This window comes from Hyla sarda, unplaced genomic scaffold (assembly GCF_029499605.1).
Source record: "Hyla sarda isolate aHylSar1 unplaced genomic scaffold, aHylSar1.hap1 scaffold_530, whole genome shotgun sequence".
Lineage (NCBI taxonomy): Eukaryota > Metazoa > Chordata > Amphibia > Anura > Hylidae > Hyla > Hyla sarda.
This window is the reverse complement of record NW_026610541.1, coordinates 81,108-96,990: the sequence shown is the minus strand read 5'-3', so window position 1 is coordinate 96,990 and position 15,883 is coordinate 81,108. Positions and strand designations below refer to the sequence as shown.

The 15,883-nt window shown below is 43.0% G+C and overlaps 1 protein-coding gene across 1 annotated transcript in view; it reads right to left on the bottom strand.

The window, feature by feature from the left end:
* Positions 1 to 405: 405 nt before the first annotated feature.
* The window catches only part of GSK3B (glycogen synthase kinase 3 beta), a 65,469-nt gene continuing 49,991 nt past the window's right edge, over positions 406 to 15,883 (bottom strand). Inside the window, exons 8-9 of the mRNA XM_056554019.1 lie at positions 11,634 to 11,732; positions 406 to 4,446 (exon numbers count right to left, since the gene is read on the bottom strand). Coding sequence (XP_056409994.1) covers positions 4,379 to 4,446; positions 11,634 to 11,732 — 167 coding nt within the window. The 3' untranslated portion in view covers positions 406 to 4,378. The remainder of the gene's footprint in view (positions 4,447 to 11,633; positions 11,733 to 15,883) is intronic.

Below are 15,883 nucleotides of genomic sequence, written 5' to 3'. Positions count from 1 at the left end.
ATGAGGAGAAGGGGACAGAGGAGGAGTTTGGAAGGTGAATGAGGAGGAGGGGACAGAGGAGGAGTTTGGAGGGTGAATGAGAAGGGGACAGAGGAGGAGTTTGGAGAGTGAATGAGGAGAAGGGGACAGAGTAGGAGTTTGGAGGGTGAATGAGGAGGAAGGGACAGAGGAGGAGTTTGGAGAGTGAATGAGGAGGAGTTTGGAGGGTGAATGAGGAGAAGGGGACAGAGGAGGAGTTTGGAGGAGTTTTTTGTGCTTTCTACTGCCCTCTTACATCCACAGACCTCTGACACACCTTAAACACGCCCAATACACGCAGACACGCACTGCGAGCATTTCACTTTTTTTCCTCCATTTTTCTTTAGATTAGATTTTTTTTTTTTATTATTTCGTTTCCAGACTAAACCTACTTTTTTTTTTATTTAATGCAAATTACAGATACCAGGTAACTATTTCTGGAATTGTGTCACACAGAACAAAATGTATTTACAAAGAGGGGAGGGAGGGGGAGGGGCTAAAGAGGCGGCGACAGGACACGAGGCGTCAGAACAGACAAAATAAAAAAAAAATATCTATAGACCGTGACCGCGCCGCCGCCGCCACCGGGGCCCAAAATACAGGTTGTTGTTTGAGTCACGAAGGCATTCAAGTAGTAATAATGTTCTCTGACTGTGAACGCAGGAGGCGGAGTCACCGCTGCCCACTGGAAACTTTTTGTGTATTTTTTTGCTTTTGTTTGTTTTATATATATTTTTTTTGTCTTTTTTTTTTCCTCTACACGTATCGTGATGGATTCTTCCCAGCTGTTTCGAGGATGTTCGCTGAGTCGTACATCCGAAAAACACACGTTGATGCGATATTACAGGCAAAGCGAAAAAAAAATAATATATATGTATATATATATATATATATAATCTATAGAGAAGGAATCACAGCTGTAGGCGACATTCTGAAGCACGGAGACGGTCGAGTCCCATTTTACCCCGCCGCAGGTAAGACTTAAGAATAAAAAAAATAAAATGAAAATATTGAAATTATTGCGATTGTTTTGCATGTGACAAAAAAGTAAAAAATACACAGAGCGCAGACGCCGCGATCCCCACCCCTCCCCCCTCCCGCACTGACTGTGACGTGGAACCTTCTGGTCATCCCATACATGCACTGTGCTTTTATCAGGGACATGGCATATGTGAAATGTCGCTATGGTACGAAAAAAGTGCGGAGGGAGGCTGATCCAGAGGAAAACAAGAATGCTATGGCTACTTAACCCTCTCACGGCCGGTGGGGAAGGAGGATCTGCATCTCTTTTGGTGAAGCTTCAGCAGAACTACACATGCTTAAAGTGGTACTCCACTGGCCAGCATTTGGAACGTCCATGCCCCCTGGTGAAGTCCGACCACACCCTCAATGCAAGTCTATGGGAGGCGACGTGACGGCCGTCATGCCTCCTCCCATAGACTTGCATTAAGGGGCATGACCTGATGTCATGTGGGTGCGTAGCCGATGTTCGGAACACTGGCCAGTGGAGTACCCCTTTAAAGGGGAGTGGCTCAGCACATACAGAAGCCAGGGGTCTCTGCTCCACAGCATTTCACTGGTTAAATAATGTCTCCATCACATCCAAAGCTGCACTCCCCACTCCTGGCTGAGGCGAGATCCCACAATGCACTGCATTATGACACCACTCTGGGCCCAGTGTGAACACTGCCCTCCCCACAATGTATCGCCATAAACAAGCCAGGAAACCAGATTAAAGGGGTATTCCAGGCAAAAACTTTTATTTCATATATCAGCTGGCTCCGGAAAGTTAAACCGATTTGTAAATTACTTCTATTAAAAAATCTTAATCCTTCCAATAGTTATTAGCTTCTGAAGTTTTCTGTCTAACTGCTCAATGATGATGTCATGTCCCGGGAGCTGTGCATGATGGGAGAAAATCCCCATAGGAACTGCACAGCTCCCGGGACGTGAGTCATCAGAGAGCAGTTAGACAGAAAACAACAACTCAACTACAGAAGCTAATAACTATTGGAAGGATTAAGATTTTTTAATCAAAGTAATTTACAAATCTGTTTAACTTTCCGGAGCCCGTTGATATATAAAAAAAAGTTTTGGCCTGGAGTACCCCTTTAATCTGTTGCAGCTTCGGCTGTGAGTAGAGAATAAGCCACAATGTTATTCACCCTATAAAGGGTTCCGAGAGGTCATTTTCTGCACCACTAAGGGACCCAGACATTGAGCCTCTAACGCTCCCAGAGGGCCGAGAACCAGACATCTCACAAAAATAAGACGAGAAGCTGCTCCGCCATATGCAAATGTACCGTAACCACAGGGAACGGGCAGAGCGCCACCTGGAAAACCACTTAAGGGGTAAAATCTCGGCCATATGATGTATATGGCACCAGCACTATGAACCAATTCAATGTCCACTGATGTCCTCTGTGAGGTGTCTGGTGCCTTAGACCTCGGGATGAATTACCATGAAGAGTAACAGGAATCATCCGGGAAAAACCCAACACCGGGCGCATGTATTCAATAAACGGGCATATCATCTGTGGATGCACAGAGGCAGCCTCCAGAAGCGAACCATTGTGATATCAATCTCCAAGAAGACCCAAGAGCTTTTCTGCAGGGGCTTCCCTACCGTCGGGTGGTGGGTACATCGAGGATGTCTACTGGGCTGGGAAATCAATGATGGGTGGTGGTTACATCAACGATGTGCATGAAGCTGAGAACTCAGTGATGGGAGGTGGGTATATTGACGATGTCTACGGAGGCGGGAACTGAATGATGGGTACATGGACGTTGTGCATGAAGCTAAGAACTCAGGGATGGGAGGTGGGTATATTGACGATGTCTACGGAGGCAGGAACTGAATGATGAGTGGTACATACATCGACGATGTGCATGAAGCTGAGAAGTCAGTGATGGGAGGTGGGTATATTGACGATGTCTACGGGCGCGGGAACTGAATGATGGGTGGTACATACATCGACGATGTGCATGAAGCTGAGAAGTCAATGATGGATGGTGGGTATATTGACGATTTTTACGGGGCTTGGAAATCAATGATGGGTGGTGGATTGATTGACAATGTTCAAAGGGCAGGGAACACAATGATGGGTGGTGGGTACACTGACAATGTCTACGAGGGCGAGAACTGAATGATGGCTGGTTAGGTACATAGACGATGTCTACAGGGCAAGGAACTCAATGATGGGGGCCGGGTTCATTGACGATGTCCACAGGGCCGTGTACTCAATGATGAGTGGTGGGTTCATTGACAATGTCTACAGGGCCATGTACTCAATGATGGGGGGCGGGTTCATGGACAATGTCTACAGGGTCTGGAACTCAAATTTTCCTCTACCTGGACACCCCAGAACAATAGGAGCAAAAATCTATCATAGAAGGGACGACCCTGGCAGCAGCAGTGAAAAGGTTAATGGCAATTGTCCTCTTGCCGAGTGGAAATCGTGGGAGCAATACTAGTCCAGCAGAGTTAATGCCCATGGAAGCAGCAGGAGGGGTGGAGGTAAAATGTCCCTACATAGTGAAGCCCCTCCCTTGCATCTGACCCAACCAATCAATGAGGTCACTACAGAAGCCAATAAAAAGCCACATGCATGAGTGTCCCCCCCCTCTCCATTCTTTCCTCCCTCAAGCAAATTTGGCAAAATTTACAATAGAAAAAAAACAAAAAAACATGGAAACTGAGACGTCTGCAACCTACAGAGGAAAGAACTAAGGGGGAAGGGAGGGTGCGCAGCGTGGGGGCGGTCTCATACAATAAGGCACTCCCAGATTCAATCCGGTGTGATGATGGGAGGAGCCGGCCCCCGATCCCGCTGACTGCACCATTTACAAAAAAGTAAAAACCACAAGAACTGATGAGGGGCCAGTGGGCGACGGATGCATCAGCGGCCAATCATCAAACCGTCCTCCACTGGGCAAGTGATGGGGGAGGGGAAGAGGACCCCGCCCCTCTCACCAACAAAACTCCTATGGAGCCCGATTTAAAAAAAAAATAATTAAAACAAAAAAATTACACGCAAAAAAAAAAAAAAAAAAATTAAGAAAAAAAAAAAAAAAAGAAGAAAATAACCTGCAGTATTTATAGATATTTTACAAGGTTAAATAACAATAATAATTATAATAATAAAAAACTGAACCACTAAAATCCACATGATGGCGCTCTTCCTTTACAGTTTATGTATATATATATATATATATTTTCTTCTTCTTGATAAATGTGGCCAGTGTTTGGTGGAGGAGTCCAGGGACACAGGGTGAGCGCCATCCCCCTCTCTTTCCCCACCCTCTTGCTACTTTGCCCGTTTCCTTCTCGTCCGTGCGCGGTACATGCTGCGGTATTGGCTCAGGTGGAGTTGGAGGCAGAGGCGGAGGCTGCGTTGTTAGTCGGCCCGCGGTCCCCAGCATTTGAGTCTAAAGGAGAACAATGGAGAAAAATCAATATAAGACCACCAAAAATCACATCCTTGGGGGAGGGGAATCCTACAATTGCGATGCCAGGAGGGGCAGGTGACCTACTGGACAGCTAGTGTGAAATAGTCACTGCCCTAGACCACCCAGGATCACAGCTAAGCCCTTCTCTGCCCTAGACCCCCAAGGATGCTAAGATTAACCCTTTCTCTGCCCTAGACCCCCAGGGATGCAGAGCTTAAAGGGGTAAACTCTGCTGAAAAACTTTTTTTTTTAAATCAACTGGCGCCAGAAAGTTAAAAAGATTTGTAAGATTTGCTTCTATACAAAAATCTTAATCCTTCCAGTACTTAACAGCTGCTGTATGTCCACAGGAAGTTGTGTAGTTCTTTCCAGTATGACCACAGTGCTCTATGCTGACACCTCTGTCCATGTCAGGAACTGTCCAGAGAAGGAGAGGTTTTCTATGAGGATTTGCTCTTGCTCAGGACAGTTCCTAAAATGGACAGAGATGTCAGCAGAGAGCACTGTGGTCAGACTGGAAAGAACTACACAACTTCCTGAGGAGCATACAGCAGCTGATAAGTACTGGAAGGATTAAGATTTTTATATAGAAGCGAATACTTTCTGGATTCATTGTATATAGTGACCGGAGGTGAAGACTTTCTGGATACATTGTATATAGTGACCGGGGGTGAAGACTTTCTGGATACATGGTATATAGTGACTGGGGGTGAAGACTTTCTGGATACATTGTATATAGTGACCGGGGGTGAAGACTTTCTGGATACATTGTATATAGTGACCGGGGGTGAAGACTTTCTGGATACATTGTATATAGTGATCGGGATGAAGACTTTCTGGATACATGGTATATAGTGACTGGGGGTGAAGACTTTCTGGATACATTGTATATAGTGACGGGGGGTGAAGACTTTCTGGATACATGGTATATAGTGACTGGGGGTGAAGACTTTCTGGATACATTGTATATAGTGACGGGGGGTGAAGACTTTTTGGATACATTGTATATAGTGTCTGGGGGTGAAGACTTTCTGGATACATTGTATATAGTGACCGGGGGTGAAGACTTTCTGGATACATTGTATATAGTGACCGGGGGTGAAGACTTTCTGGATACATTGTATATAGTGACCGGGGGTGAAGACTTTCTGGATACATTGTATATAGTGACCGGAGGTGAAGACTTTCTGGATACATTGTATATAGTGACCGGGGGTGAAGACTTTCTGGATACATTGTATATAGTGATCGGGATGAAGACTTTCTGGATACATTGTATATAGTGACCGGGAGTGAAGACTTTCTGGATACATGGTATATAGTGACTGGGGGTGAAGACTTTCTGGATACATTGTATATAGTGACGGGGGGTGAAGACTTTCTGGATACATGGTATATAGTGACTGGGGGTGAAGACTTTCTGGATACATTGTATATAGTGACGGGGGGTGAAGACTTTTTGGATACATTGTATATAGTGTCTGGGGGTGAAGACTTTCTGGATACATTGTATATAGTGACCGGGGGTGAAGACTTTCTGGATACATTGTATATAGTGACCGGGGGTGAAGACTTTCTGGATACATTGTATATAGTGACCGGGGGTGAAGACTTTCTGGATACATTGTATATAGTGACCGGAGGTGAAGACTTTCTGGATACATTGTATATAGTGACCGGGGGTGAAGACTTTCTGGATACATTGTATATAGTGACCGGGGGGGGGGATGAAGACTTTCTGGATACATTGTATATAGTGACCGGGGGTGAAGACTTTCTGGATACATTGTATATAGTGACCGGGGGGTGAAGACTTTCTGGATACATTGTATATAGTGACCGGAGGTGCAGACTTTCTGGATACATTGTATATAGTGACCGGGGGTGAAGACTTTCTGTATACATTGTATATAGTGACCGGAGGTGCAGACTTTCTGGATACATTGTATATAGTGATCGGGGGGTGAAGACTTTCTGGATACATTGTATATAGTGACCGGGAGTGAAGACTTTCTGTATACATTGTATATAGTGACCGGGAGTGAAGACTTTCTGGATACATTGTATATAGTGACCGGGGGGGGTGAAGACTTTCTGGATACATTGTATATAGTGACCGGGGGTGAAGACTTTCTGGATACATTGTATATAGTGACCGGGGGTGAAGACTTTCTGGATACATTGTATATAGTGACCGGGGGTGAAGACTTTCTGGATACATTGTATATAGTGACCGGGGGTGAAGACTTTCTGGATACATTGTATATAGTGACCGGGGGTGAAGACTTTCTGGATACATTATATATAGTGACCGGGGGTGAAGACTTTCTGGATACATTGTATATAGTGACCGGGGGTGAAGACTTTCTGGATACATTGTATATAGTGACCGGGGGTGAAGACTTTCTGGATACATTGTATATAGTGACCGGGGGTGAAGACTTTCTGGATACATTGTATATAGTGACTGGGGGGTGAAGACTTTCTGGATACATTGTATATAGTGACCGGGGGTGAAGACTTTCTGGATACATTGTATATAGTGACCGGGGGTGAAGACTTTCTGGATACATTGTATATAGTGACCAGGGGGTGAAGACTTTCTGGATACATTGTATATAGTGACCGGGGGTGAAGACTTTCTGGATACATTGTATATAGTGACCGGGGGTGAAGACTTTCTGGATACATTGTATATAGTGACCGGGGGTGAAGACTTTCTGGATACATTGTATATAGTGATCGGGGGTGAAGACTTTCTAGATACATTGTATATAGTGACTGGGGGGTGAAGACTTTCTGGATACACTGTATATAGTGACTGGGGGTGAAGACTTTCTGGATACATTGTATATAGTGATCGGGGTGAAGACTTTCTGGATACATTGTATATAGTGACCGGGGGTGAAGACTTTCTAGATACATTGTATATAGTGACTGGGGGGTGAAGACTTTCTGGATACATTGTATATAGTGACTGGGGGTAATGACTTTCTGGATACATTGTATATAGTGACGGGGGGTGAAGACTTTCTGGATACATTGTATATAGTGACGGGGGGGTGAAGACTTTCTGGATACATTATATATAGTGATGGGGGGTGAAGACTTTCTGGATACATTATATATAGTGACCGGGAGTGAAGACTTTCTGGATACATTGTATATAGTGACGGGGGGTGAAGACTTTCTGGATACATTGTATATAGTGACGGGGGGGTGAAGACTTTCTGGATACATTATATATAGTGATGGGGGGTGAAGACTTTCTGGATACATTATATATAGTGACCGGGGGTGAAGACTTTTTTGGATACATTGTATATAGTGACAGGGGGTGAAGACTTTCTGGATACATTGTATATAGTGACCGGGGTGAAGACTTTCTGGATACATTGTATATAGTGACCGGGGGTGAAGACTTTCTGGATACATTGTATATAGTGATCGGGGGTGAAGACTTTCTGGATACATTGTATATAGTGACCGGGAGTGAAGACTTTCTGGATACATTGTATATAGTGACCGGGGGTGAAGACTTTCTGGATACATTGTATATAGTGACCGGGGCTGAAGACTTTCTGGATACATTGTATATAGTGATCGGGGCTGAAGACTTTCTGGATACATTGTATATAGTGATCGGAGGTGAAGACTTTCTAGATACATTGTATATAGTGACTGGGGGGTGAAGACTTTCTGGATACATTGTATATAGTGACTGGGGGTAATGACTTTCTGGATACATTGTATATAGTGATCGGGGGTGAAGACTTTCTGGATACGTTGTATATAGTGACGGGGGGTGAAGACTTTCTGGATACATTATATATAGTGATGGGGGGGTGAATACTTTCTGGATACATTGTATATAGTGACCGGGAGTGAAGACTTTCTGGATACATTGTATATAGTGACTGGGGCTGAAGACTTTCTGGATACATTGTATATAGTGATCGGGGCTGAAGACTTTCTGGATACATTGTATATAGTGATCGGAGGTGAAGACTTTCTGGATACATTGTATATAGTGACCGGGAGTGAAGACTTTCTGGATACATTGTATATAGTGACTGGGGCTGAAGACTTTCTGGATACATTGTATATAGTGATCGGGGCTGAAGACTTTCTGGATACATTGTATATAGTGATCGGAGGTGAAGACTTTCTGGATACATTGTATATAGTGACCGGGGGTGAAGACTTTCTGGATACATTGTATATAGTGACCGGGGGTGAAGACTTTCTGGATACATTGTATATAGTGACCGGGGGTGAAGACTTTCTGGATACATTGTATATAGTGACCAGAGGTGAAGACTTTCTGGATACATTGTATATAGTGAACGGGAGTGAAGACTTTCTGGATACATTGTATATAGTGATCGGAGGTGAAGACTTTCTGGATACATTGTATATAGTGACCGGGAGTGAAGACTTTCTTGATACATTGTATATAGTGACTGGGAGTGAAGACTTTCTGGATACATTGTATATAGTGACCGGGGGTGAAGACTTTCTGGATACATTGTATATAGTGACGGGGGTGAAGACTTTCTGTATACACTGTATATAGTGACTGGGGGTGAAGACTTTCTGGATACATTGTATATAGTGACTGGGGGTGAAGACTTTCTGGATACATTGTATATAGTGACTGGGGGTGAAGACTTTCTGGATACATTGTATATAGTGATCGGGGGTGAAGACTTTCTGGATACATTGTATATAGTGACAGGGGGTGAAGACTTTCTGGATACATTGTATATAGTGATCGGGGGTGAAGACTTTCTGGATACATTGTATATAGTGACCGGGGTGAAGACTTTCTGGATACATTGTATATAGTGACTGGGAGTGAAGACTTTCTGGATACATTGTATATAGTGACCGGGGGTGAAGACTTTCTGGATACATTGTATATAGTGACCGGGGGTGAAGACTTTCTGGATACATTGTATATAGTGACCGGAGGTGAAGCCTTTCTGGATACATTGTATATAGTGACCGGGGGTGAAGACTTTCTGGCTACATTGTATATAGTGATCGGGGATGAAGACTTTCTGGATACATTGTATATAGTGACTGGGAGTGAATACTTTCTGGATACATTGTATATAGTTATCGGGGTGAAGACTTTCTGGATACATTGTATATAGTGACAGGGGTGAAGATTTTCTGGATACATTGTATATAGTGACCGGGGGTGAAGACTTTCTGGATACATTGTATATAGTGACTGGGAGTGAATACTTTCTGGATACATTGTATATAGTTATCGGGGTGAAGATTTTCTGGATACATTGTATATAGTGACCGGGGTGAAGACTTTCTGGATACATTGTATATAGTGATCGGGGGTGAAGACTTTCTGGATACATGGTATATAGTGACTGGGGGTGAAGACTTTCTGGATACATTGTATATAGTGACCGGGGGTGAAGACTTTCTGGATACATTGTATATAGTGACTGGGGGTGAAGACTTTCTGGATACATTGTATATAGTGACCGGGGGTGAAGACTTTCTGGATACATTGTATATAGTGATCGGGGGGTGAAGACTTTCTGGATACATTGTATATAGTGACTGGGGGTGAAGACTTTCTGGATACATTGTATATAGTGACCGGGGGGAAGACTTTCTGGATACATTGTATATAGTGACCGGGGGGAAGACTTTCTGGATACATTGTATATAGTGACCGGGGATGAAGACTTTCTGGATACACTGTATATAGTGACCGGGGGTGAAGACTTTCTGGATACACTGTATATAGTGACCGGGGGTGAAGACTTTCTGGATACATTGTATATAGTGATCGGGGGTGAAGACTTTCTGGATACATTGTATATAGTGACCGGGGGTGAAGACTTTCTGGATACATTGTATATAGTGATCGGGGGTGAAGACTTTCTGGATACATGGTATATAGTGACTGGGGGGTGAAGACTTTCTGGATACATTGTATATAGTGACCGGGGGTGAAGACTTTCTGGATACATTGTATATAGTGACTGGGGGGTGAAGACTTTCTGGATACATTGTATATAGTGACCGGGGGGTGAAGACTTTCTGGATACATTGTATATAGTGACCGGGGGGTGAAGACTTTCTGGATACATTGTATATAGTGACCGGGGGTGAAGACTTTCTGGATACATTGTATATAGTGATCGGGGGGTGAAGACTTTCTGGATACATTGTATATAGTGACCGGGGGTGAAGACTTTCTGGATACATTGTATATAGTGACCGGGGGTGAAGACTTTCTGGATACATTGTATATAGTGATCGGGGGGTGAAGACTTTCTGGATACATTGTATATAGTGACCGGGGGTGAAGACTTTCTGGATACATTGTATATAGTGACCGGGGGGAAGACTTTCTGGATACATTGTATATAGTGACCGGGGGGAAGACTTTCTGGATACATTGTATATAGTGACCGGGGGGAAGACTTTCTGGATACATTGTATATAGTGACCGGGGGTGAAGACTTTCTGGATACATTGTATATAGTGAACGGGAGTGAAGACTTTCTGGATACATTGTATATAGTGACCGGGAGTGAAGACTTTCTGGATACATTGTATATAGTGACCGGGTGTGAAGACTTTCTGGATACATTGTATATAGTGACTGGGGGTGAAGACTTTCTGGATACATTGTATATAGTGATCGGAGGTGAAGACTTTCTGGATACATTGTATATAGTGACCGGGGGTGAAGACTTTCTGGATACATTGTATATAGTGACCGGGGGTGAAGACTTTCTGGATACATTGTATATAGTGACCGGGAGTGAAGACTTTCTGGATACATTGTATATAGTGCCGGGGGGGGGGGGGTGAAGACTTTCTGGATACACTGTATATAGTGATCGGGGGTGAAGACTTTCTGGATACATTGTATATAGTGACTGGGAGTGAAGACTTTCTGGATACACTGTATATAGTGACCAGTGAGATAAACATTGACCCTTTCTCTGCCATACACTACCAGGATTATAGACTTTCGGTCCTACCCTTCACCCCCAGCAGTAATCTTGACATAAAACCCTTCACTACTCCCGACCACCAGGGCCGATATTCTATATGTATGAACAGGACGCCATGTGATGGTCACTGCTCATTAGTAAGGCGGGCAGTAGGGGGCATCTCACCTGATGTTGCTGTGGCATTCGTGGGGGTGGACACAGACGCTTGGTTCCGAGCATGTGCCGGGATTAGGATAGAAGAGAGGGAAGGGTTACTGGACAGTTCTGTGAATAAAGAAGAAAAAACGAGTCAGAACTGATACAGAGGGCGAATAGTGAGCGCAGCTCTGGAGTATAATACAGGATATAACTCAGGATCAGTACAGGATAAGTAATGTAATGTATGTACACAGTGACCTCCCCAGCAGAATAGTGAGTACAGCTCTGGGGTATAATACAAGATATAACTCAGGATCAGTACAGGATAAGTAATGTAATGTATGTACACAGTGACCTCACCAGCAGAATAGTGAGTACAGCTCTGGAGTATAATACAGGATATAACTCAGGATCAGTACAGGATCAGTAATGTAATGTATGTACACAGTGACCTCCCCAGCAGAATAGTGAGCGCAGCTCTGGAGTATAATACAGGATATAACTCAGGATCAGTACAGGATAAGTAATGTAATGTATGTACACAGTGACCTCACCAGCAGAATAGTGAGTACAGCTCTGGAGTATAATACAGGATATAACTCAGGATCAGTACAGGATCAGTAATGTAATGTATGTACACAGTGATCTCACCAGCAGAATAGTGAGTACAGCTCTGGGGTATAATACAGGATATAACTCAGGATCAGTACAGGATCAGTAATGTAATGTATGTACACAGTGATCTCACCAGCAGAATAGTGAGTACAGCTCTGGGGTATAATACAGGATATAACTCAGGATCAGTACAGGATAAGTAATGTAATGTATGTACACAGTGACCCCACCAGCAGAATAGTGAGTACAGCTCTGGAGTATAATACAGGATATAACTCAGGATCAGTACAGGATAAGTAATGTAATGTATGTACACAGTGACCCCACCAGCAGAATAGTGAGTGCAGCTGTGGAGTATAATACAGGATATAACTCAGGATGAGTACAGGATAAGTAATGTAATGTATGTACACAGTGACCCCACCAGCAGAATAGTGAGTACAGCTCTGGAGTATAATACAGGATATAACTCAGGATCAGTACAGGATAAGTAATGTAATGTATGTACATAGTGACCTCACCAGCAGAATAGCGAGTACAGCTCTGGGGTATAATACAGGATATAACTCATGATCAGTACAGGATAAGTAATGTAATGTATGTACACAGTGACCTCACCAGCAGAACAGTGAGTACAGCTCTGGAGGATAATACAGGATATAACTCAGGATCAGTACAGGATAAGTAATGTAATGTATGTACACAGTGATCTCACCAGCAGAATAGTGAGTACAGCTCTGGAGTATAATACAGGATATAACTCAGGATCAGTACAGGATAAGTAATGTAATGTATGTACACAGTGACCTCACCAGCAGAATAGTGAGTACAGCTCTGGGGTATAATACAGGATATAACTCAGGATCAGTACAGGATAAGTAATGTAATGTATGTACACAGTGACCTCACCAGCAGAATAGTGAGTACAGCCTTGGGGTATAATACAAGATATAACTCAGGATCAGTACAGGATAAGTAATGTAATGTATGTACACAGTGACCTCACAAGCAGAATAGTGAGTACAGCTCTGGAGTATAATACAGGATATAACTCAGGATCAGTACAGGATAAGTAATGTATATACACAGTGACCTCACCAGCAGAATAGTGAGTACAGCTCTGGGGTATAATACAGGATATAACTCAGGATCAGTACAGGATAAGTAATGTAATGTATGTACACGGTGACCTCACCAGCAGAATAGTGAGTACAGCTCTGGAGTATAATACAGGATATAACTCAGCATCAGTACAGGATAAGTAATGTAATGTATGTACACAGTGACCTCACCAGCAGAATAGTGAGTACAGCTCTGGAGTATAATACAGGATATAACTCAGGATCAGTACAGGATAAGTAATGTAATGTATGTACACAGTGACCTCACCAGCAGAATAGTGAGTACAGCTCTGGGGTATAATACAGGATATAACTCAGGATCAGTACAGGATAAGTAATGTAATGTATATACGGTGACCTCACCAGCAGAATAGTGAGTACAGCTCTGGAGTATAATACAGGATATAACTCAGGATCAGTACAGGATAAGTAATGTAATGTATGTACACAGTGACCCCACCAGCAGAATAGTGAGTACAGCTCTGGGGTATAATACAGGATATAACTCAGGATCAGTACAGGATAAGTAATATAATGTATGTACACAGTGACCTCACCAGCAGAATAGTGAGTGCAGCTGTGGAGTATAATACAGGATATAACTCAGGATCAGTACAGGATAAGTAATGTAATGTATGTACACAGTGACCCCACCAGCAGAATAGTGAGTACAGCTCTGGAGTATAATACAGGATATAACTCAGGATCAGTACAGGATAAGTAATGTAATGTATGTACACAGTGACCCCACCAGCAGAATAGTGAGTGCAGCTGTGGAGTATAATACAGGATATAACTCAGGATCAGTACAGGATAAGTAATGTAATGTATGTACACAGTGACCCCACCAGCAGAATAGTGAGTACAGCTCTGGAGTATAATACAGGATATAACTCAGGATCAGTACAGGATAAGTAATGTAATGTATGTACACAGTGACCCCACCAGCAGAATAGTGAGTGCAGCTGTGGAGTATAATACAGGATATAACTCAGGATCAGTACAGGATAAGTAATGTAATGTATGTACACAGTGACCCCACCAGCAGAATAGTGAGTACAGCTCTGGAGTATAATACAGGATATAACTCAGGATCAGTACAGGATAAGTAATGTAAGGTATGTACACAGTGACCTCACCAGCAGAATAGTGAGTACAGCTCTGGGGTATAATACAGGATATAACTCAGGATCAGTACAGGATAAGTAATGTAATGTATGTACACAGTGACCTCACCAGCAGAACAGTGAGTACAGCTCTGGAGGATAATACAGGATATAACTCAGGATCAGTACAGGATAAGTAATGTAATGTATGTACACAGTGATCTCACCAGCAGAATAGTGAGTACAGCTCTGGGGTATAATACAGGATATAACTCAGGATCAGTACAGGATAAGTAATGTAATGTATGTACACAGTGACCTCACCAGCAGAATAGTGAGTACAGCTCTGGAGTATAATACAGGATATAACTCAGGATCAGTACAGGATAAGTAATGTAATGTATGTACACAGTGACCTCACCAGCAGAATAGTGAGTACAGCTCTGGGGTATAATACAGGATATAACTCAGCATCAGTACAGGATAAGTAATGTAATGTATGTACACAGTGACCTCACCAGCAGAATAGTGAGTACAGCTCTGAAGTATAATACAGGATATAACTCAGGATCAGTACAGGATAAGTAATGTAATGTATGTACACAGTGACCTCACCAGCAGAATAGTGAGTACAGCTCTGGGGTATAATACAGGATATAACTCAGGATCAGTACAGGATAAGTAATGTAATGTATATACGGTGACCTCACCAGCAGAATAGTGAGTACAGCTCTGGAGTATAATACAGGATATTACTCAGGTTCAGTACAGGATAAGTAATGTAATGTATATACGGTGACCTCACCAGCAGAATAGTGAGTACAGCTCTGGAGTATAATACAGGATATAACTCAGGATCAGTACAGGATAAGTAATGTAATGTATGTACTCAGTGACCCCACCAGCAGAATAGTGAGTACAGCTCTGGAGTATAATACAGGATATAACTCAGGATCAGTACAGGATAAGTAATGTAATGTATGTACACAGTGACCTCACCAGCAGAATAGTGAGTACAGCTCTGGGGTATAATACAGGATATAACTCAGGATCAGTACAGGATAAGTAATGTAATGTATATACGGTGACCTCACCAGCAGAATAGTGAGTACAGCTCTGGAGTATAATACAGGATATTACTCAGGATCAGTACAGGATAAGTAATGTAATGTATATACGGTGACCTCACCAGCAGAATAGTGAGTACAGCTCTGGAGTATAATACAGGATATAACTCAGGATCAGTACAGGATAAGTAATGTAATGTATGTACACAGTGACCTCACCAGCAGAATAGTGAGTACAGCTCTGGAGTAGAATACAGGATATTACTCAGGATCAGTACAGGATAAGTAATGTAATGTATATACGGTGACCTCACCAGCAGAATAGTGAGTACAGCTCTGGAGTATAATACAGGATATAACTCAGGATC